Raw genomic sequence first — 24212 nt, forward strand, 5'->3', positions numbered from 1 at the left:
ACTTCTGTCGGACAGCTTTTCTGACAGAAGAAACAAAAGCCAGCATCCTCAACGCAGTTCTGGGACTGGAGGTCAGAGCCGACGTTCGCCGCACTGGCCCGCCCGTGCCAGGCACTACCCACACCTGCTTCCGTTACTCCCCACGGACCCTTCTTCTATGCCAGGCGCCTTCATCTCCCCACTTCACGGAGGAGACCACCGAGGCTCGCCATGGCCACAGAGCCAGGAGGTGGCGAGCCCAGCCTCTTAGCCACGTGCTGTAAACTTCAAAGCATCTCAAAGAAGCTTCTTAGAGGGGACTCAGAAAGGTCACCAGCTTTTCACTTTGACATCAAGGACATTTTAATTACAATTACTTGTCACTATTACTACCATCTCATGAAAGGAAGGTCCTGCACTACACCCTGGGCAGGAAGGATGCATCCTCATGGTAGCATTTTAGTGAAATACACCTGGCTTCCATTTTGCCCAGGCAGGTGGGGGCGCGGGGGTGAGCTTCAGGCCCACACTACAGGTGAGCCACAGGAGGCTCTCCCAGCACCTGCTGGCCCACGGTGCTCCTGGTCGCACACTTCCCCTCCAGGCAGGTAAGGGGCTCCCTCTGTGGGTAGGGGGGGAATGCCAGTCAAGGTTAGAGGCAGGGATGGTGCTGGGAACACCCACAGTCAGCATGGCACGGGGCCCGACCCGGTGACGGTGGATAACAGGTGCAGCCACATCACAGCATCCAGACTGAACACAGCCCTGGTCGGGAGACCTATGGAGCCCCTCTGCACACCCACAGGGGCCTCACATCTCTCCCAAAAGATGAGCTGCCAACTGGCATTCAGGGAGCTTCTCCAGCTCAGTGGGAATCGGACGACCCAGACTTCCCTGGCGCCCACTGGCTCCCCGCTTCTGCATTGCCCTTGGGGAGGGGCCGGAGGGGGGCACCAAGGGGCAATTCTGCGTCCTGCTTTCGCTGCCACTTAAAGTTATTGTCAGTGTCTCCTACGCTCTTATATGTGACTCGGTAATAATTACAATTAATAATCACCTTTTAAAGCACCATGATATTTAAACATTTACTTAACAGTTCCTATGTGCTTGTACATTTACTTATTTATTTATTTTATGCATTTAGGTTTGTTTCCTTATTTCAGATATTGAACTACTGGGTCAAGGATAAAATATTTTTGTGGATCTTGGTGCCAAATCACTTTCCAGAAAGTTTAGATTTGTTTTATATTGTTGCCAGCAATATATGTTCTTACTTCTCTAATTAGAAAGTGCATTTCTTCTGATTGAAAAGATCATAAATACTTATTGCAGAAAATTCTGAAGACACACACACACACACACATACACACACACACACACACACACACACACACGGGACTACCCAGGGTCTCACTCCACAGGGAAAACCAATACCGGTATTTCAGTGCTCTAGATTATTTCTATAAGATTGTCTATAATAGTTTCAACTAAGTTTAATAAATACACATGATGCATATACAAGTCTGCATTCTGCTCTTATCACTACATCCTAAGCATTTTCTTATGTCACAAAAATTCTGCGGAAGCGTAACTTTTTATGACTGCGAACATAAAATCTCATCTTGTGGCTGTACCATTTATTCCTTCAACCATTCATCAAAAATATATGAAGCATCTCAAATGCCAGGATCCGTGCCAGGTGCTGTGCGTAGGTTCCCGGGGGAACAGGCACAATGCCTGCCCTCAAGGGGCTCACTGTCCGGGCAGGAGACAGTCACACAAACGCAATCGTGGGCCAGTGTGCTGAGGTCAGCCACGCTCACGGGAAGACACAGGGCAGCTGCCCCCGCAGCCTGGGGTTGGGGGTTCAGACACGGCCTCCTGGAGCCTCCGGGGAGCTTTCTGAACCTGCAGGAAAGGGGCCCACAGAAGGGCCAGGAACACTAACCATCAGGTGGAGGGGGCTCGGAGGGGCCTGTGCTGAGTCTGACGGTCTGGTGGTGGCGTCCAGGTGGGAGGGGATGAAGGCTCCCTGCGGGCAAGGTGGCCTGTGGGCATGGGTGACCCAGTGCCTTCCCTCCCTCTCTCTCCCCCCGACCTCAGCAGACCCTCTCTGGTTCTTTCAGGAACCGGCCCTCTCCATGGCTGTCACCCATGTGGCCTGCCTTCTCCGCCACAGGGTTCCAATGAGACACTTCATCCCCTGGACGCTGGCCAACGGTGGGCATGTGCCCCAGGAAGATTAATAACCAGGAGACACAGCCCCCTCCTCTGATGTCTTGAGCACCAAGAATAAGGGCTTTGAGGGCCGTCTTGGTCTCCACAAAGGGAGGCTGCCCGTTCAGGTGTTCTCCATCCCAGCCCGGGTGGGTGGCCCACTCAGGTGCACTCCAGCCCAGCCCAGGTAAACAGGAGCTGAGCTGGCCAAGGCAGAACAGGGCCTGAGGCCCCAGCACAGAGGCCTGGTGGGTGGGTGGCTCTCCCAGGGGCCCAGATAGCTGGGAGCCCAGGCGGAGGGGGCAGAGGTGGGTCCCGAGCTGTAGGAAGCAAGTCGTCAAGGTCGGGTGGAAAGCAAGGCTCCGAGGGGCAGGCACAACTCAAGGCCCTTTCCAAATCCAAAGTCCCAGCATGCTTCTACTGATGGAGTGCCCATCGGGGTGCCCACTGCTTCCAGAACATTCTCTGCTCTGCTGCTCTGGCCCAGAGCCCGAGGGGACACCTCTGGTGAAACCCATTTGGCTTCAGAGGCAACAATTTGACTTTCCAGAGGTAAAGTGTCTTCCGTTTGAGGGCCTGGGTGAACCGTCTCAAATTCATCATCTCTGCGGTAACTGGCAGGGATCGTGCACTTATGTGAAAGACCGCCGATCGCCCACAGCAATTCTGCTTTTATGGAATAATCATTTGAAGTTCCTTTCCCACGACCTGAGGGAGCACACTTTTCTAATTACAAGAGATAATTTGGAAGACGCGGTGGCGAGGAGATGTCTCTATCCGAGCGCGGGTGGGAGACCCTATTCACGCGGGGGGCAGGGGACTGACTCTGGGTTGGAAGGCAGGACAGCAGGAAGGTGCAACTGAGGAGACGACTCAGGAGCTGAGGGGAGGAGTTTGGAGCCCGTTTCCCAGATGCTTTCTCTTGTTGTGCCCCGAGAAAAGTGACAATGGCATTTCATGATAAATAGGGACTGTCGTTCGGCATGTGTCATAGGGCAATAGGGAGGGGTGGGGACTGCGGTGAGTGGGTGCACACATCCCACCTGCAGGGACTACCGCTCCAGATCTAACAGGTCCAAAGACATCAGATCTTCTAGACTTTCGAGAGAAAGCAGCAGCACAGATTCATCTCTCTACATATCAGCAACTCATTCATATTTTGGAAAAAAATCTCATAAGTTAAGTAACAAATAGGGTCTCTATCTGTTAGTTAGCCGGGACCGGTGTGGTGGGCTAATAGCTCTCAAAGATAGCAGGTTCTAATCCCCAGAACCTGTGGACACATTGCCTTAAATGGTAAATGGGACTTTGCAGGTGGGATTAAGTTAAGACCCCTGAGACGGGCAGAGATGGGTTACCCAGGAGGGCCCTAAATGCCATCACAAGTGTCCCTGAATGGAGAGGGTTGGGGGAGGTTTGACAGAGACAGAGAGGGAGCCCTGTGACGTGGAGACTCAGCGGGCAGGGAAGGCGGGAAGGATCCTCCCCTCGAGCCTTCGGAGAGCGTGGCTCTGCCCACACCCCGACCGTAGCCCAGGGAAACCCATTTTGGGCTCCTGACCTCCGGAACTGTGAGAGAACAAATCTGCGTGGTGATAAGTCCCCAGCACGTGAGTTGTCACTGCAGCTCCAGGAAATGAACTCGACAGACAAAGCTGCTGCAACAGCAGGGGAAGCTAATGTCCTGGGCGGTGCCTCTCTCGCTCCTCTGCCCTGCGGCCCTGATGTCCCCAGGATGTGGCAGGGGACCAGGCAGAGCGCTTGCTGGAGACCTGCCCGCCAAGGTGGGGAGGTCCCCAGAGCTGGGGTCTTGGGATGGTCTGCTCTCACCAGCCCTTGCCAGTAGCCCTGGGCTGGGCCGTCGAAACCCTTTCATCTGCCGTCAGCACACGTGAGCCGTGGTGCCCCAGGGATGGCGGGAGCACAGATTGTCAGACCCAGAGGTTTGGGGGGTGGAGAGGCGGAAGGCGTCTGCTGAGGGGCCGCATGAGCTGGTGGAGGCAGGGCCAGGCGTGGAGTCCAGGCGCCCGGGTACACTGGCCCAGGAGTCCAGGTGCTCTGGAGATGAGCCCTGGCCCGGGGATTCTCCAGCTGCTGGGCACCTCAGAACCTCAGGGCAGCTGGCTAGAGTGCAGGTGCCTGGGTTCTGAGGTGCCCGGCAGCTGGACACGCCTCGGGACCCTCGGACGCGGACCCTCAGCTAATGCGGACGGTCCGGACCCTGCAGAGGACCAGCCAACAGGAGGAACCAGCGGGGCTAGAGCGGGGATGAAGCCCCAGAGGTGCTGCTGTGGGTCCTGGTGTTTTCCCCACGTGGTGCTCTCGGAAATCAGGTTTCACGTGGAAGCCTGACTCCAGCTTTCTGGAAGGATCTGGCATGCTGGCCGCACGGGCCTGCTTCTCCACAGGGCAGCGATGGGCCGCAGCCAAGAGCTCCACCCCCGCCCCAGGCAGGGCCTCTGCTCTCTCGCCCTCCCTGCAGGTTTTGCACGGTGCCCTGGAGGTCGAGAGGTTGTGCCCCCGGTTTAGACGGATGGAGAGGGGTGCTGGGTTGAATGGTGGCCCCAAAGGCGTTGTCCAGAAGGAACCTGTGAAAGTAGCCTTATTTGGAAAAAGGGTCTTTGCAGATGTAACTAAGGTAAGGACTTTGGATGAAATCATCGGGATGAGGGTGGGTCTTAAATGTGACGACCTGCATCCTTACAATTTAGAGAGACACTTACAGAAGGAGAAGCCACGTGATGAGGGAGAGAGAGTCTGGAATTAGGCGTCTACAAGCCAAGGACTGCCGAGGATTGCCGGGGGCACGAGAAGCTGGGGAGAGGCCTGGAACAGACGTCCTCAGAGCCTCCAGGAGGGATCAGCCTGCCAGCACTTTGATTTCACACTTCCGGCCTCCAGAACCGTGAAAGAAGAAATTCCTGTTGTTTAAAACTACCCTGTTTGCAGTCATTTGTTATAGCGGCCCCAGGAAGCTCATAGGAGAGGGAAGGAGGAGGGGGAGGGGGAGAGGGAGGGGTGGGTAGGAGGGTGAAAAGGGCCAGCTGCACACCCTGTGGTTGCTTGGCCAGCATCTATTCTCTCCATCCTTTTTATTAGTAGAACCTCAATTTGTCTTGGAGAGAAATGCATTCAGCTAAAAGGCTCGCCTCCCTGGGCTGACCTTGCAGCCAGGAGTGGCATGTGACCAAAATCTGGTCAATAAAATTTAAATGGCATTCGCTGGGTGGAATTTCTGGGAAACGTGTCTAAAAGGCGCAGAGACTCAGCTGGTATATGTGGGGTTTGTTTTTGGTTTTTGCCTTTTATCTACAGCCCTTCCCCCTTTCTCCTACCTGGAACTAGGACTCAATGTCTGGGGCTGGAGCAGCCGTCGTGTGACCATGAGGTGGAATGCCACACGAGAGGAAGGGGGGAGCCACAATTCAAATGGGGTTGGGCTCTTGAGGACATCTACCAGCCTCGGGATTTCATGTTCACAAGAAAAACAAAGCACAGTGCAGTTAGGTCATGTCAGTTGGGGTTTTTGTCAGGACTCTGAATTCTTCACCCAGAGAGGCAAGGGGGTTCAAGTTAGGAATAAGAGGACACTGCAACAAGAAAGGCCAAGCCGCCTCCCCCAGCCAGTGGCCTCCCACCCAAGGAGGACTTGGCTGCCCACCCTGAGCCGAGAGCCTTCCCGGGACGTGGATGGAGCCGCCAGCTCCCGAGGACCACCCCCCGGAACATCCTCTCCCCAGAAGAGTCATTTCACACTTGGCCAACCCACTCCTTCCAGCACAGAAACCTGGGCTATGTGGGCGACTGCAATTTTTCAACTTGGAAGGAAGCGTGGCTTTCAAGCTTCCAGCTTCTCTTTGAATCACTGATTTCCATCTGTCATAGTGACTTCAGCCAATATTCTGAGAGAGGAAACAGCCCAAATGGAGAGGCTGCCGGTCACAAGATAATCTGAGAGGAAGAAGCAGAATGAAGACACCTTTGGGAACCGGTTAGACAGGCCCGTGAGGTACAGCCTCGGTGTTGGGACACCCCTGGGGACACACGGCCGCTGGCGGCCTAGAGAAGGGGACTCCGTCAGCAGGGTCCCCATAGGGACAGGACAGGCCAGTTGGACTGACCTGCCGCCCTAAAACCACTAAGATTTAAAACAAAGTAACAAAATCAATTGTGAAAAAGCACTAAGTATCTGACAAGACGGGAAGAAATTACTGGGATGAGCGTGGAGAACACTGGAGATCTGGGAGATGCATCCAGGACGTGCTTTTTCCCCGGAGGATGTTCTGAACTCTGTGGACTTGGGGGCACAGGGGGAAGGAAGTCAGAGGGCCAGATGGACCCCCGTGTGGGGCATACAGCCTCTGGGAGGCCTGGGGAACGGCGCAGATACAGATCCTGCCCGTCCAGGCCTCCAGTGAGGCCACAACTCCGTGTTTCCTGATGACCAGCACACAGCCAATACACCAGGACACTCGAGAGAACAGAGACAGGCTTCAGACGGGCACTGCCGGGTTGTGGGTCCTCACGCTGCCCTCGGATCAAAGAGGCCCTCAGTCCCCTCTCCTAACATCACCCAGCAAGCGGGACTCCACAGTGCGCAGTGCAGAAATCCCCCGTCACCTGCCCGTCACCTGCCCGTCACCTGCCCGTCACCTGCCAGGCTCTAGGTGGTGTCCTTCCAGTGCCCGTGACCTTGGGGTTGGGGGGATGAGGGGTGGCAACGGTGGCTCCGGCTTCCCTCTTTTCTTCCCCTATGAGAACTTAGGCTGATTTAACGTGCCTGATTATTAATTTTGATGATTACAAAGAGGAGATTAAAGCGAGAGCCCCTGGTTCGCCTTCGAAGATAACGTCCCTCCCAGCTTCGGCGTTAGCCACTCTCTCCAAACACAACGGCTAATTTCCTTACAGACAGGTCTTTTAAGATTCCCTGGGGACCCAAACCAATAACATATTGTCAATAGTGGGAAGACGGACTGCCCTTCTGAAACTATGAAGCCATGAATATTTTGCAGGACGTGGCAATACCTGTAAAATATATTCTCACTGAGACTAATATGGTATTTGATAAATCTTCATACATAATATTCATGTTCAACTAATATGAATATTTATGGGGCCAAAGCCTGGGAGATAAGGGATGACTGGAAACATCTGGCGAAATGCGCTTCCTAGCTCCTTCACTTTGTAAAGCACACGGGCCGTGGAATGTCCCTCGGCCAGCTCTTGGGCCAACGTGCCCCAAATTTGGGCCTGATCACTGCTGGGGAGTGGGTACGGGGGACATTTGGGCGTCCTGTCCCTTCAGTGGTGACCTGGCTCTGAGCAAAGCTGCCCAACGATGTCAGGGTGGCTGGGGCCCGACCTTCCCCACGCCCACCGCATCGGGCTCCGGTCCCGACGGCAGAATCTCCCGGGAAATGCTTGTCCCGTAGGCCAGCCCCGCTCTGGGGGTCACAGGCAGGAGGAGACCTCAGAGCCCACACTCAGGTCCCCAGGGAGCCGAGAGCCTGGGCAGCCCAGAGAGTGAGGCTGGCTCTGTGCCCCTAGCCCCACTGGACGGGTACAGAGGGCCTGGCCCCACCCTGGGCCTAGCTGCTGACATCCTGGGGCAGGGGCTGCCCGCCTTACTCAGGCCAGAGCCCCAGGACCTTGTGCATAGTAGGTGCTTATTAATGAATGAATGAGGGCACATATACATGAATGAAGGGGCCGCTGCCGGGCGCCCACCGCAGGAAACGGAACTGGAGCCAGGGGTGTTGCCCCCATGCTCCGTCTGGAGAGAGTGTCCTTCCAGACAAAGAATGATGGACGAGCGTAAGAGCTCACGCTGACCCTGAAGATGCAGAGTGCCCCACGGCGTGGCACCCCCAGCTCAGTCAGCTTGGCCTTCGTGACAACTCCACTGACAGGGGGCCTAACAGCAGACATCTATTTCTCACGGTTCTGGAGGCTGGAAGTCCAGATCAAGACAGCAGTTTGGTTCCTGATGAGAACCCTCTCCCTGCCTTGTAGATGGCGGCCTCCCTGCTACGCCCTCAGGGCTCCCTTCCTCGGTGTGTGCACGCAGAGAGAATGAGATCCCCGACCTCCTCTTCTTACGAGGCCACTAATCCCATCATGGGGGCCACGCTTATGACCTCACCTCCCCCAACCACATCCCAGAGGCCACACCTCCTGACACCAGCCCACTGGGATTAGGGCCCCAACATAGGAATTTGGGGGACACAGACATTTAGCCCATTGCATTCCACCACTGGCCCCCCAAATTCATATCCTTCTCTCATGCAAAATACACTCAGTCCTTCCCAACAACCCCAAAAGCCTTAATCCGCTCTGGCGTCAACTAGGAAGTCTCAACTCAAGGGCTTCTCTAAATGTGTATCAGCCACTCATGTCCCCTCAGACCTGAGCCCCTGGACAGCTGTGGCGCCAGGCTCTCCAGGACCCAGAGCCAGGCCGGGGCCGAGTCCGGCGTCTCATTTTGCTCCTGGTCTGACCCCTCCCCCTCCCCCCTAAATAAAGCTGGAATGTGTTTGAGTTGGAGGCTGGAGCGAAGCCACCAAGATTCAAACCCCGCCTTCACTCGCGTCCTAACTTCAGGCGAGACGTTCAGCCTTCGTGTGCCCCCCCCGGGGTGAAGGGGGCAGAGCCCCCATCCCAGGGCTGCTGTGGGGCTGAACGAGGTGACACTCGGGACGACGGGCGCTTGTGTTGTTTGTCCTCGAATGTCTCCTGACACAGGGGCCATTCGCATTTCCCCGCCGTTTGGGTTTCTCTCCCCCACGTTTAGCATCCCAGCCACTCCCACCAAGACAGGAGAGTCATGGGCCCACCGTCAAGTGCCTTCGAGAAGACCCGAGGGCAGAGTGGCGCAGGTGCAGCCAGACGTGGGCAGGTACGGCGACCACAGTTACGTGGTGCGGGCGGAGGCGGGAACGGAGGGCTGGGCGAGGCTGCAGTAGGCAGACCAGCTCCTGCTCGGGGATGGTCTGCAGGCTCCAATCTGCAGATCCGCTGCGAGCCGGGCTGGCTGCCGAGTCAGGACAGATCAGACCGGCAGTGGCTGTCCCCGACCCACCCTCAGAATCGCCCTCGACGGCTCCAAGTTCACTGAACACAGCTCTGTGGCCTCCTGGCTCCTCGCTAGCGCTGGGATGAAGTGAGACCAGGAAGAGGGCTGGGGACCTGTGGTACCCACCGGCCCGAGGGGGTTCCCTCTAACCCCAGAGGCCGCTCCAGCCGCAGGGCCCCAGGTCGGGGGAAGAGTCCTGGGCCCAGAAGAGCTGCCTTTCCGGAGGGAGGTGGGGTGCAGCGTGAAGACACCTGCCCTAAGTGGCGCTGACTGAGGATCAGCAGGTCCCTGCTTCTTGGGTCCTTCTGACCGCACAGGCCACCAGGTCAGGAACAGAGATGCCAGCCCTTCCAGCAGCGGAGGGACCTTGGAGGCGAGGAGGTGAAGGCCTAGAGCTTAGCAGTTGACCTCCGCGGGTCTCAGAGCCACGTGAATTTTCTCTGGGTAGCTCTCTGGACACACCCGCTCCCAGCTGCCAGGAGTCTGCTCTGACACCTGCAGCCCGGGAGGGAGCACGTACCTCACAGCCCTGTTCGCGGGGGCAGCAAGGGCTTCCGGCAGCCCCAGGCAGTGCCCAGCGCTCTCTGACTGTGCCACAGGGTGGGGCCGCCCTTACACCAGGGCCACGTCGGATACGAGGCTGTCTTCCTCCACCTGCGCCAGGCCAGCTGTTCATCTCCACAAGGGTGCGCGGGGCCCTCACCTTCCTGGGCCTCTGTCCTCCTCCAGCCATTCCAGATGCCTGTCCCCCTTCCTCACTGCTTGGCTTTGCACCCTCTGTGGGGTCTCCTCCCATATTCATTCATCCATAATCCATCCACCTCCCCACCCATTCCCCTGTCCACTCAAATGTCCTCCCTCCCTCCCTCCCTCCAACCATAAATCCATCCATCCACCCAGTGAACATTTATTGAGAAGCTATTATGTGTCAGGCACTTTCACATGCATCATCTTGTCTAATCGCCTCAAAATCCTTTCACGGGGCTTCCTTGGTGGCGCAGTGGTTGGGAGTCCGCCTGCCGACGCAGGGGACGCGGGTTCGTGCCCCGGTCCGGGAAGATCCCACGTGCCGCGGAGCGGCTGGGCCCGTGATCCATGGCCGCTGAGCCTGCGCATCCGGAGCCTGTGCTCCGCCACGGAAGAGGCCACAGCAGTGAGAGGCCCGCGTACCGCAAAAAAACAAAAGCAAAAACAAAAAATCCTTTCATGGAAGGATGATCACCCTCCCCATTTCACAGATGGGAAAACCGTGGCTCAGCGAGGGGAACTGACCTGCCACGGTCTCCCAGCTGGGGTTTGGGTCATCTATCCAACTCCAGTGTGCAGCTCCAAACTCCTCTTCTTCCAGGAAGCCCTCCTGACCTTCAACACAGCCCATCAGCACCGTGCTTTCTTGTCACTCACACTCACTGCCTTAGAGAACAGAGAATGCCAGGCAGTTGCCTCCCCACTACCTGGCTGTAAACTCTCAGAGGAAGGCACCCAGGCTCTGAGCTTTGGGCACCCCGTCCTGTGCTCTGCAAGCAGCCAGCGTTGGTTCTGTGAATAAAGTGTGAACTGGATGAAACCACCTCCCTGATCCCCACTCCCGAACTTCCCGTGGATGCCTGGGGGCCATGCGTTTTTCTGCAGGGGTGGGGCTGCATCAGAAAGGGACCCACAGGGCTGGCGGAGTCGGTGGGGGGAAGGTCAGGGGACTGTGGACAAGCGGAAAAGAGAGCTGGAGCTCTCAGCCAAGTCAGCTGAGCGAGACCCACGCGCCAGGCATCGCCCAAGAGCTCACATGCTTCCCTCACTTACTTCTCACAGTGATACCAGGAGATAATTAGTATTTCATCCCATTTTACAGGTGAAGAAACTGAGAGCAAGGCTGTGAAGGAGGCTGCCCAAGGCTGCAGGGAGCAGGGTTGCTTAACCAGGTGGTCTGGCTCTGCAGCCACATTTTAGCTGCAAAGCTCTGCTCCACCAAAGAAGGTAAGCTTTTCTCCTTCCCTGCGTCCACTGCTAAGAGCTCAAGCACATGGAATATTAACACATTTCCCACAGTCTGCTCACATAGTGTGAAAATAGTCCCTTGCATAACCCAGGCACTTTCTGTTACTTTCTTTCTCTGAAATGAAATCGAGGCTTGCTGGGTTTCAGATGCAGGCTGTCCCCAAAGCTGGATTTGACTGGACTATATCCTGTTAAAAGTACAAGCAGTCCTTTTCGCTCTAGCCGGAGGCATAAGCCCTCACCACCGAGCTGACCAGGCTGATGTCTCCCAGTCCATCCCCAGGGAGACGGTCCAGGGCAGGGACCCTGGCGCCAGCGTGCCGGGGTCCAAATCCCACCACTACTGTCCCCGCTGGGACGTCAGCCCCGAGAGGCAGGAACCCGTGCCTCAGTCACTCCTGACTCGGCATCAGGAACACGTGAGGAGTGAACAACACACGGATAAAGGAGATTTTCCATCATTCCAGAGAGGGAGAGCTTCCGCCTGCAGCGGAGTTTCCGAGGACCCCTCTCGCCGTGAATCGGCCTTACCCCTCCCTCCTTTGACACCTGGCCAACCTCCCTTCAAGGGTACCTGTGCTTTTTGAGAGCAGAACAGAGAAGCTGACCAAACTGTTCCAAGACCTGGATCCCATCTGGGAATGTCCTCAGTGGGACATCGGATATGGAAATGGATAGAGACATTTTTTTGTCGAGTTTCCAGCCAACGAAGGATAAGCTGTCCTTTCAGAATACGGTGCCGAAACTTTGAAATATGCAGATTGCTGGGCTGAATTGTAAATGCAATCACTTAGCCCCGGCACACGCCCGAGGTGGGGATCACCGCCTGCATGAATTATTCCTAGAAGCGCTGGCCCCCTGGGTCTGCAGACAGAAGTCTGCGGATAGAGCCAGCCCGGGTGAGGTCCGCTCCTCCCAAGGGAGTTACGTGAGCGGTGTTTATCTCAGGGTGAAGCATCCCTGCCTCTCGTCCCCTGAAAATGCCAAGGCCCCGGTCTGCACAGCGCTAACCTCTGTGACCAGAAGTGGCCTCGGCTGTTCTGACTCAGCAGTGGTCAGCTGGGGTCAGAGCCGGACCAGCAGGCAGAGGATCACAGGCAAAGAAGAGGGAAAAAGGCAAAACCAACGCGCTCTTGATCTTCTCAGGGTGAGTGAAATGTAATTGCAGGCAGCTCCAGCGGAGGAGAAGGGAAAAGGTGATTCTTGCCAAACACCCCGCTGGCCGAGGCTGTGTGAAGCCCGGGCTCCAGCTGGGAGCACCAAGTATTTTCTCACTTTCTGTAGTAAATCAACAACAGTGGGGGAGATGTGAGACGGATGCAGGGGGATAAGGCCACTCAGTTAATGACCCGGGGTGGGGGGAAGGGCCAACCAGTTAAATGCTGCCACTTTGAAGCAAGACCGGCCAGGACCCGTGATTAAACCCCGAACAGACTGCAGCTGTTCTTTCAGCCACGGTGGCTTTGACTGTTGGGATGGGCAATGCAGGACATTTTAGCTCGTAAAGCAGATTCAGGGAGGCTGGAGATGGATGAACTCAAGCTGGAAAGGCCCCGGAACCAGCGGGGAGCTACTCCTGGAATTAAAACTCACAATGAACAGGGGAAGCTTTGTGATGAAATGTACATGCCCTACAGGTGGAACGCGGTCTTCAAAATGGAGCCACTCATGCACAGAAGGGGCTCGGAAACCCCTCCTGAGAAGCCGGCTCTCAGGGGTGGGCGGGCTGGTACAGGAGTGCCACAGAGGCAAGGGGTGGTCCAGTGACGCGGCCAGCCCCCCTCCGGCCTCAAGAACCTTCCATGCGCTTCTCAGACTCCCACCCAGCCCCTTCTCCACGGCGCTCTCCTGCAGGCTCCACCCAAGTGTGTCCTTCATACTTCGGTCGCGTAAACGGTACTGACGAGGCATCCTCCCGGTGCCACAGTCTGAGGCACTTGCTGTCCTCATGCGGCTTGTGCTCTCGTGTGACGTCTGAATCCCCGCCGCAGGTGGGGAAACCTTGGACGCCTCCCCAGATTCAGCTTCTCAGCTGTGGCATCTGCCTACTGCCGAAGCAAGCACCACAGCATGGGAAGACGGCTGCACGAGGAGACACTTGCTCCCTCTGTGGCCCGAGAGTCCAAGGGAAACGCCTTCTCTCCACCCTTCTGCTTCTCACCTTCCCCCGGGGGCCTCCCGGCCCCAGCTCCTACAGGCTTCGATTATTAAAACTCACGGTGCTCAGACTCTTGGTAGGATTTCAGCTTCCCGATCTGAAACCTGGGCCCCGCCGCAGCGGAGGCAGCCTCGGGGACACACGCCCCTTGGCAACATGACAGCCCAGCTCCCCACTCTTCCCACCCCCTTCCTCCATGCCCGCACCCCCCGTACCATCCCCTCTGCTGCTCTGACGCAGACCCGGGCTTCCCAAAGTGTGGGGTCGGAGCCCTGGCAGGACCGGCACACAGGATAGGATTGTTGGCAGGAAATGAACACGGTGTTAAACAGCATTGACTCGCGCCACGCGACTTATCCCCTTTTAAAGTCTGTCTCGATCTCCCGATCTCTTCAAGGAGAAAGTCTTGGTTTCATGCCAACATATCCCCCATACTCGAGAATCTCCCTTTTAACAAAGAGAGGGCAGGCTTCTGGCTCAGAGCCTCTGGTGACAGCTGCGTCACGGTGGAATTAAAGGGCACGATTTTGTTTTCATGGCGTTCATTCACGTAGTCCCCTCCTGCTTATGGGTACAGTGGTGATTTGCAATTGTCTTTTAAAATAAATTTATTCTAAACAAAACAATTGTTTAGAGAAAGATCCGCTCGCTCGCTCATCCAACAGATATTTACAAGGCACTAACTATATGCAAGGTGCCTCCCTAGGCCCTTGGCATCTAGAGTTGTGAATAAAACAGACACAAACTCCCACCCTGAGATGAAGAGCAGAACAGGTGTTGTGTACAAATCTGGTGAAACAGTACCAGTCTTATGTGAATGTCTCTAGCTTGAGAGACAGCAGGGCCAGCAAGAACCTGTTCCCAGTGGAGGGGAAGTGACGTTGGCAGGGCTGGTGGGAGGGGGCCTGCACCTGAGATGTCCAAGGCCGTTGCCTGGTAGACCACAATTGGACCTTCTGTTATTTTAACCTGAACTTTTAATAAGTGCAGAAATGTACATCATTCTGAAGCAAGTATGCTTTTAGCAGCTGCCATCACTAACTTTCTAAACAACCTGGGGCAAGTCCTGCTGTCTCACTGGCCCTCAGCTTTTCCATCTGTACAATGGGCCCGTGGCGTTGACTTCTGACTGTAATGGCTTCGACCTCTGACTGTAAAGCACTTGGGCTGGGGTGGGTCTGGTTAGAGGGAATTAACGCACATGTGTCTGAATTTTAAAAACCAGCCAACCAACCCAAATGGAAACCCTCCCATCCCATCCCCAGCTTGAATTCAGCCTCTGCTCCGAAGGGGTCATAAGAAGGCAGAAGGGCTTGAACATTCGACCAACTGAATGGGACTCTCTTTCCCTTCTCACTGAGCTCAGAGGTTGTCCAATTCCACTTTCAAAAGACTCGCTGTGCCAGTTGCAGGCAACGGAACCAGGGATGCTGTATTTTATGTGCAAATTAAGATATTCAGAAGGATGATTTTTGTCTATAAACATTTTTTCTTGCCTTGAGCGCTGAATTTAGAAGCAAACTCTCGTGTACATACAGGATGTGACTACACTGCATTTCCTTAAAGAATATTTTCCCCCGGGTCCTGTGAATTTGAATCTACACACACCACTTAATAAGTCTTTGCTGAGGTCAACAAGACATCTCAAGTAAAGGTCACTGGACCGGCTAAAGAAAGGGTATGGGGAGAGCTGGGGAGAATACCCTGCCTCTGGGCCCTGCTCCCGGGGACAGCCTTTCCTTCCCGCCAGCTCCTTCAAGCCAGGAGAGGTATTTCTAGAAAGCAGTCAAAGCAAAGGAAATCTAAGCAATAAGTCAATTTTGTCTGGGTTTCTCCCTCTCCTTTCTAATCTCAGCTGAATTAGTGTCGAGTAGAAACTCCAGGAATCCATTTCATATCTCTTGGATCTAAAACACAACAGACACTAGTGCAAAGGGCAGCGGCTCGCCTCTTCCAGGAAGCATTCTCTTTGCCGTGCTTCAACACCCTTTAACACGGGAACTGGTGCCAGTTTGAAGGGGTGAGCGCCGCTTTCACACAGCTTCTTGTGAACAAAGGTCAGCCCCACTCCTGCACTGTCCTATCCTTAGGGACCGACCTGGGCTGAGTGTTAGATTGGGGCTCTCTTGTCATTTCCAGGAACAAATACTGAATGACCCCTGGGTAAGATGCTATGCTAGGCACATGGCCTAAGAGAGGGATGCAAGACGGATTCATCAAAGAGAGTGGGGTTGGGGGGAGTGGACAGAGGGACAGAACAGTTGGAGGAAGGGGTGGGTAAAGAAAGGAGAAGGAGGGCTTCCCTGGTGGCGCAGTGGTTGGGAGTCCGCCTGCCGATGCAGGGGACGCGGGTTCGTGCCCTGGTCCGGGAAGATCCCACATGCCGCGGAGCGGCTGGGCCCGTGAACCATGGCCGCTGAACCTGCGCGTCCGGAGCCTGTGCTCCGCAACGGGAGAGGCCACAACAGTGAGAGGCCCGCGTACCGCAAAAAAAAAAGAAGAAAGAAAGGAGAAGGAGAGAGGGACATTGATGACAAGGAAGAGACTTGCTGAAGGGAAGAGGGAGGAAAGATTTTAAAAAGAAGAAAGGAGAAAGGGTGGGAGGAGGGGGAAGAGGGAAGCGAGGGGAAGGGAGAGAGGAAGGAGGGAGAAGCCGGGAGACAGGAGGGGGAGAGGCTGGGGTGGGCCTGGGGATAACACTCCACTTTCCCGAAACCCTTCATCATCTCCCATCAGTGTTGGGAAAGTCGGTCGAAGGTCTTGGCTTTTTCTGCCTCTAAGAATCCTGGTCCCTTCTCACCCTGAAGGGTGGGGAGAACGGCTCTCGGTGCTGAGATGGCCGTCATGATGTGACAACCCGACACGCTGCCAATGTTTTTATATAATCCTCTGGTTTCCCCATAAAACAGACCATAACACCCTGGCAAGTACACTTCAATAAAGCTGTGTGCTATTACTGGGGCACGCCGCCTTCCCAGAGATGAATCACTGCCAGAATGGTCAAATGGCAGTTGAACCAAACTTTTCTCCCCTCGTGGCTTCAGTTGAGCAGGAGAGATCAGAAAAGCCGCGGAGCCCACCAAAAGTACCTCCAGAGAAAAACCAGGAGTTCGGGGATGGTGAGAAGGTGCTTGGGAAGCCAGAGGATGCTCTGCCTTCCCCGAGCAGGTGGGCACGGCTGCGGACAACTCCTGCGTCCCGGGCATCACCAAGCCTCAGGTTCAGAGCCGCTGCTCCGAGGCCGGCTGGGCCTCCAGAAGAAAATCCTGAGATGACCCTCACATCGGGCGGGCGCCATGCAGAACAGGCCCGGCCTGTGCAAGCTGACTCCCAGACAGCTCCTGCTGGAGCCTGTTACTGGCGCTGCCTGAGGGGTGTTGCTGGGTCTGCTGATGCAGAAACCAGAATAGCACAGGACAGAGGGGAGCCCACGAGTGAGGTAAGCACTAACTTTCCTCCTTCCTCCTTGTACCTCGGCACCGAGTGAACCGACGGGGGAGCAGTCGCTTTCTTCTGCTCCGCTGCATCCCCAAGTGGAAAAGTACTCCCCCCCCTTCCCCTCACCCTCCTTGACTCCCACTCTGACTCTCAGGGTGACCCACACCTGCTTGGGATGAAACAAGGCGCCCACCTCCAGGAGCTGGGCTTCCTGTAGACGCTTCCAAGGACTCCAGGGTCCATCTAGGTAACTAACACCTGCCAAGCCCCTGCTAGGCCCTGGAGTCTCTTCATCCACGAGCCACAGGCTCACGGCCTCAGACGTGGCCCACGACTCTTTGTGGAGTGAGCCCCGAGCATCCCCAGGACGGGGGGCTGAACGGGCCCAGTGGCCGGGGGTACCTTTCTCCACCAACATTTAAAGGACACCTCTGAAGGGCAGTGCCACCACCCCACCTCTCTGCACCTCCTCCCCGAGGGAGGGGAGTGAGTCCGGGCTAAGTCCCGAGGCACCGCATCTCCCGGGGCATCACAGCTCTTGTCCTGGGCACCGCCTGCTCTTAACGCAGGCCCCACAACCTCTAGAAGTTCTCTCGCATCCCCTCGGGGGACAAGGCGGATTCCCTTCATGTGTGCTGGGGGAGGGGGGACGGTACGCAAGGGTCCACTGGGCGAGTGAATGCGTGCGTGGCCGAGCAGGCCAGTGCCCTCTGCCACACGGAGCCTTCATCGCCTTTGGCCTCCTGCCTAATTCCCTGCCGAGAAACAGGAGTCCGACCCCAGCCCTGGTTGGCCATCGGGCCCTGGTGTCCTCGGAGGTTTTAGCGGTCGGGCGCAGTGCGGCGTCCCAAGCACGGGGACGCTTCCCCCCTGCCCAGCGCCTCTGTCCCGAGCGGGGCGCTGGCTCGGCTCACCGTTCAGCTGGGTGTAGACCACCTCCTCCAGGTGGTCGAGGCGTTGCAGGATGGCCTCGCGCTCCGCCAGCGCGCCCGCCGTGGCGTGCCGGCTGCGCACCCGGCGATCGGCGCTGCGCACGATCCGCACCGGCCCCTCTGAGCGGTCCTGCAGGCGGCAGTACACCGAGAAGAGGATGATGCCCACGAACACCAGGATGTTGACCGTCAGCAAAGTTTTTATCTTCCTGGCCACCGCCATGAACGCGGCTGGAAGCTGGGGGCTGCCTCACCCGCGGGGCATCCCCGTGGGCCCGGCGGCCGCAGGAGCCTCCGTCTGGCCCGCTGCTTCGGGGACCGTGAGCCAGCCCGGCTTGCCGCGGGCTGGGGGCTGCGGACCCGCTGCGCGCTCTGCCGCCTGTCCCCGGGAGCTGTCCCTTCAGCACCGCCCGCGCCGGCTCAGCACGCCCCTCCGCCTCCCGGGTTCCCCACGCGCAGGGGCTGCCCGGGGCCGCGGATGCAGGGGGCACCCGGCATCCTCTGCAGAGGGGCGCGGCCCAGTCTCGGGGGCGGCGGGGCGGGCCTCGGGGCCCGGAGAAACGACGGAGGTGCGGGCCGGCAGGCGCTCGGCTGGCGTGCGGCTCCTGCCCGCCCCGCCGCCACGGCGCCGGTGCGGAGTGACGCGGCCGCCCAGCTCATCAGCATGCAAGCGGGGCCCGCACCCTCCCCCGCAGGCCCACCCTCCCGGGACGCCCCCTCCGGGACCACCCTCCCCTCCCCTCACCTCCCCTGCGGGGCGCAAGGTCCGGCGCGCGCTCCCGGCGCCCGAGCAGGGTGGGGCGGGGCCTCGCGCTCAGGGTACCCCGACCAAGGGCATTCGGGCGGGGGCGGGGGGGGGGGTGCGGAGCACGCGCGCAGTCTCTCTCCACGCCCCCTCCCCAGACTTGACCGACCGAAGCGGGGTCCTGGGGAGCGCCTGGTCAAGGCGGTGTAGTCCGCGCGGATGAGCAGGGGTAGGCGGGAGCGTCTTTATGAGGAGAAGCGGGGACAGTAGGGTCAAAGCCACCTCGGTGGCTCGTCTCCCCCTTCCCTAGGCCAAACTGACTCTACTCCCGGCCTCCCTCCCCTTGCCCCTCTCTGGGGCTGAAGGCTGGGGAAAGCTGAGTCCAAGGACGGGTGGGCCGCGCTTGAGAGTCGGTGGTACCTAGGGGCACCTCCAGGCGGAACTGCGAAACCCACCAGGAGGGGGGAAAAGGCGCAGACCCCTGGGCGTCGGGTGCTCCAGGTCTGAGTCCTCAGACCTCAGGGGAGAGCAAACCCGGCTCACCGCGTCTCCATTCCCATCTCTAATCTAGCCCCAAGCCCGCGTTTTATAGATGAGACAGCCGGGCTCCGTTGGAAACTGAGCAGCCAGAGGCAAGGGGTTCTGTCGACTTCACGCTGTCTCGCCAGTGCCTCATGTTTACTTGGTGCTCAGTAAATACTTGTTGAGTGAATAATTGTGGGAACACGCATTAAGAGCTGGCTTTGTGGGGCTTCCCTGGTGGCGCAGTGGTTAAGAATCCGCCTGCCAATGCAGGGGACACGGGTTCAGCCCTGGTCCAGGAAGATCCCCCATGCTGCAGAGCAACTAAGCCTGTGCGCCACAACTATTGAGCCTGCAAGCCACAACTACTGAAGCCCGTGCATCTAGAGCCCGTGCTCCACAACAAGAGAAGCCACCGCAATGAGAAGCCCGCGCACCGCAACGAAGAGCAGCCCCCGCTCACCACAACTAGAGAAAGCCCACGTGCAGCAACGAAGACCCAACGCAGCCATAAATAAATAAATAATTTTTTTTAAAAAGAGCTAGCTTTGTGCTGGCCCCTCACTGTACCGAGATGAATAAGATACTGACCCTTGGGCTTCAGGGAGCTCTTGGTGTGTGTGTGTGTGTGTGCGCGCCCACATGTCTGTATGCATGTGTGTCTCTGTGAGTGCATTTTGTTTTTTGGCCACATCACGTGACATGTGGAACTTCCCTGACCAGGGATCGAACCTGTGTCCCCTGCAGTGGAAGCGCAAATTCTTAACCACTGGACCTCCAAGGAAGTTCCTCTGTGTGTGTATTTGAGTGTGTGTGTCCACGTATGTGCATTTGTGTGTCCAAAGGTGCATTTATGTGTGTACATACGTGTACATGTGTGTATTTGTCCCTGTGTGCATTTATGGGTGTGTCCGTGATCATGCGCCTATGTGTGTGTGGTGTGTGTGTGTGTGTATCCATGTATGAGTGTTTAGGGGAACTTTGGGGTCTCTGGCTCTTGGTCCAGTGCTCTTCTTGCAAGCATACATTTCTAAACGTCAGACATACTGGCCTATCCAGCATGGAGGTTCTGTGCCTCTTGGTAGATTCTCCTGAGAAGCCGAAAGACCCCTTGCTCCTTTCCCTCGTCAAAACTTTTTCTTTCTCAGGAAGTTTGTCCAAGAAAGGCAGAGAACCATCACCAGGAAGGGCCCAGCCGTTGGGACTTGAGGCCACAGCTGGCTACGGGGTGTTCGCCTGAGAGGAAGCTGAGATTCTGTTTTTCATCGTCATTCTGGGAGAGTCTCACATGCAGCAAGTGTGATAAACACTGGTCCGTTCTTGGTAAATAGCCATTCCCCGTCCCTCCTTAAGAAATACTGTATTTTTCTGTTTATAAAATGCCGAGTTGTAAGATGTTTCCCCATTTTACAAGGATGGCTTTTGGAATAAAAATACAAACGGCTAACATTTACACAGTTGGTAAGATTGTGCCAGACCCTGTTCTAGGTCCTTTATGGCCATTAACCGATTAAGACCAACAGCAACGGGCATGATCTAATTAAACTATGAGGAAACTGAGGCAGTGAGAGGGCAAAAGCCTTGTTCAAGGTCACATCAAGGGCAAAGCATGGATCTGGGCTTCAAGCCCAGACAATTTGGCTCCAGAATCAAATGTATTAGCCACTGTCACTCAAGAAAAGAAAACTCAAGCACTTTTCATTAGATGTCTATTGAACATGACGTTAGAGTGGTTTTGCAGAAGGAAGCATTCTTTTGTTCATGTAAATACACTGAGCTGCGTCCTAAGGTTTAGCAGGAAATGATGCATCCCCAATATGCATTCACATCTGGCTACATTTCATCTGAAGTACAAGCACGTTGACCTGGGAAAGTTTGGGGGTACGTTGCAGGGACGGAAATGCATCAGTCCAGCCAACCGGTGTTCGTTTGATTTCTTAAATATACTGAATGCTCAGCAGTGAGTTGTGAGATGTGCTGCAGTAATGTGGCTCTGGGGCAGGACCGTGCAAGGAGGAGGACCACCCCGCTTCCACCAGGACCATCTTCCCTCTGACAGAGCTCTGGCTTCCCGGGGGCGTCCTCAGATGCCAGCCCTTCAGAAGCCGCCAGGGAGCCTGCAGTCCACAGTGCTGATTTGCCAGCCTGGGAAAACCCTCACCGGAATTGCGGATACCAAGTGGGAAGGCATCCACGGGACTAAGGGAGTCTTGTGGTCACAGCCTCGAGGCGGGCAGGCGTCTGTGCCGGTGCGGGCCATGGGAAGGCGGAACCACGGAAACACAGAGTGGCCCCGGGAAGGGACGTGCTAGGTCCTCTGATGTCCTTGAAGTCAGCCTCCGTCCCGAGGTCTGCCTTGAGACAACACTCCTGTTGGAACAGAATTCACGCTGACTTGGGCCTTGTCCTTTTGTGGACCACAAACTGAATCTCAAGATTCACTAGATGATTCTCTCCTGGCTCATGGAGAGGAGGGCGTTTCCTGTTCAGAATTCAGCCTGAGTATATGGCATGCGGTGCTTTATTATCTAAACGTAACAGTCAGGAGAGCCTGGGTGGTGTTGCAGAAAGAAACGGCCAAATCTCGGCAACTCAAACAATGCGGGGCTATTTCTCAGACAAGCTGCATATCCACGGGGGTCAACAGGGGAGTTTGCTGACGACTCACCTCGGGACCCAGTCGTCCGAGAGCAGCCACCTTGAGCGTTGCCTACAGCTGTGCCGAGGGGAGAGGAGAGGAGAGCTTAGGGGGGGGCCTCACGCTGGTCATTAAACTCCCAGCCTAGAAGTGACACCTGCTATTTCCACTCAAAACGTATCATCCAGAAAGTGTCACGTGGACCACCCTGCACCAACAGCTGGGGTAGAAGTGAAATTCTGCCGTGCACTTGGAAGAGGGCGATCTGGAGATATTTGGGTGAATAACACTCAGGATCCACACAGCAACCTTCCAGAAAATTAGGATTTTATTCCAAACTCCTCCCACACTCCCAAATACCAGGCTCTCCAGGGTAGCAACACATGACTGTTGTCAAATTAAAATTTAATGCAACCATTTTATGGAAGACAAAAGCAAAAAAAAAAAAAAAAACGTGTGGTGAATTTTGGTTTAGACGGGAATCATTGATGAGGCTGGACCGCAGGCATCTGCTCCTGAACCAGCATCCTCTGAGAATTGCAAGCTGAGCTTCTGAATGATGGGGCTCCTCCCCATGGGGATTCTCAGCTGGCAGGGGCCCCAGACGAGGGCAGAGGTTGTACGGGCCAAGTTCTTGCTGAGCGATTGACCCCCAGACACGGAGCTGCAGGAACACTCCAACAGCTCCAGCTCATGACCAGAGACAAAGCGGGGAGCTAATGACACCCCAGGATCCCAACTCCAGTCTTGTCTTCCCCTGCCTCTGACTTAGGCCACCAGATCTGACTCTAAGCAGCTTTAAAGAGGCGACAGAGATGTTGGCGGAGTCCGCTCCTTAACCACGGGCCCCTCTGGATGCCCCCCGTGACAGCCGGTGGGCCTGCAGCCCATTACCCCCACAGATGGGTACATCAGGTGATGCAGGTGCAGTGGGTGGAGAGGCAGGGAGGTCTGAGATCTGCAGGCCAGACCACCACCTGCCTTCTCCGGGCACAAAGGGCACCTTCTACTGACCCAAGAGAGGAAAGTAGCGCCAGGAGGACCAGAAAGTGCGTGCACGGGGTGGGGAGGGGGAGCAGGGGTGTGAGAGAGAGATGGACAGGGAGAGAAAGAGGGGAAGGACGGGGAGGGCGGAGGAGAAAGAGAATTTGGTGGGAGGTGGGGTGGAAGGGAGCGTCCATCGCAATGGAAGACGCTGGGTGTCGCTTCCTGCTGTCATTTCTCCCCAAGACATTCTAAAATGGTGATTGAATTTGCGAGTGTCCTCACCGCCTGAATCACGTCTGGCCCTTGGGTTCTGAAGCTATAACCCAGCTTCACAACTGCTCCGGTACAATGACATTGTCTATTCCCCGACAGTAATGGTTCAAATGTCTGTTCCTCACTGGTCTCACGTAGGACAAAAACCTCATCTAGGAGGCCTTCCGTGTCTGACTCTTAATATGTTTACCAGACACTTAAAGAGCGTTTACCACATGCCAGACACTCGTCCAAGTACTTTACAAAATGCATTCACGCAACCCTCAAAGGGAAGCGCCATTATGCCCATTTTGTAGATGAGGAAATAGAGGCACAGAGAGGTTTAGTAACTGCCTAAAGTCACACAGGTATCGGAGATGGAGCTGGGATGCAACCCAGGCCACCGGGCTCCAGCTTTTAAACTCTACGCTAGGTGCCTCTGCTGCCAGTAAGCTATCTAAAATATATTCTTCCTTTTATCATATTGAAGATTAATCTCTCCCGTTTCCTACTCGCCCATAACGCTAACTTGTCCCTTCATCACAGGTGCCTGGGCTGCTGAATCATTAATCCACCAGGGTATTCAAAGCACCACCAAACAGCACCTTAAATCACCAGCATTCCGTCATTCAGCAGGTGCGTCTACAACCAAGGCAGGGCTCACAGGTCAGGCTTATCTCTGCTCCATGACGTCTGGGGCCCCAGTTGGCATAAAGGAGTGGAAGGGGACCATCTGAAGGTTCATTCACTCGTGGCTGTCGTTGTGGCCAGTGGTTGGCTGGGACCTGGGCTGGGCTACTGGAACACCCATGCTGGCCCCTCCACGTGGCCAGGGCTTCCTCACAACGTGACTGCCGATTCCAGGACCAAGCCCGCCTAGAGGGCCAGCCACACTGCCTCTTGTGACCCAGCCTCAGAAGTTACACAGTGTTGCTTCCGCCACCCAGATTGAGGGGAGGGACACAGACAACATCTCTTTGTGGGCATGTTTTGGAATCACTCTACCTGGGGACCTCTTCCCTAACCAGTCTGATGAGATGTCTCTTGCTCTCGCTTCCCAGCTGTCGGAAGGATATGGCTCAAGCCTAGCTGCACGGAGGACCATCCCCCCCGGTGGAGCCGGGGGTCTTGTTTGTGTGGGCATCATTCTTGATTGCAGTTAGGTTTTAACAGCTACACCACTTGAGCAGCTGAGTCTAATGTCATAAACCCTGGGCTGGAGTCCCAGCGGAGCAGATGCCATCAGTTGCCTACCCAACCTCCCTTCCTTCCCT

The 24212-nt window shown here is 56.1% G+C and overlaps 1 protein-coding gene across 1 annotated transcript in view; it reads right to left on the minus strand.

Moving 5' to 3' along the window:
* The window catches only part of GALNT9 (polypeptide N-acetylgalactosaminyltransferase 9), a 91388-nt gene extending 73371 nt beyond the window's left edge, over positions 1–18017 (minus strand). Inside the window, exon 1 of the mRNA XM_065889747.1 lies at positions 17777–18017. Within this exon, the coding sequence (XP_065745819.1) occupies positions 17777–18017 (241 nt within the window). The remainder of the gene's footprint in view (positions 1–17776) is intronic.
* Positions 18018–24212: the final 6195 nt, after the last annotated feature.

This window comes from Phocoena phocoena, chromosome 13 (genome assembly GCF_963924675.1).
Source record: "Phocoena phocoena chromosome 13, mPhoPho1.1, whole genome shotgun sequence".
In the NCBI taxonomy this organism is placed as follows: Eukaryota; Metazoa; Chordata; class Mammalia; order Artiodactyla; family Phocoenidae; genus Phocoena; species Phocoena phocoena.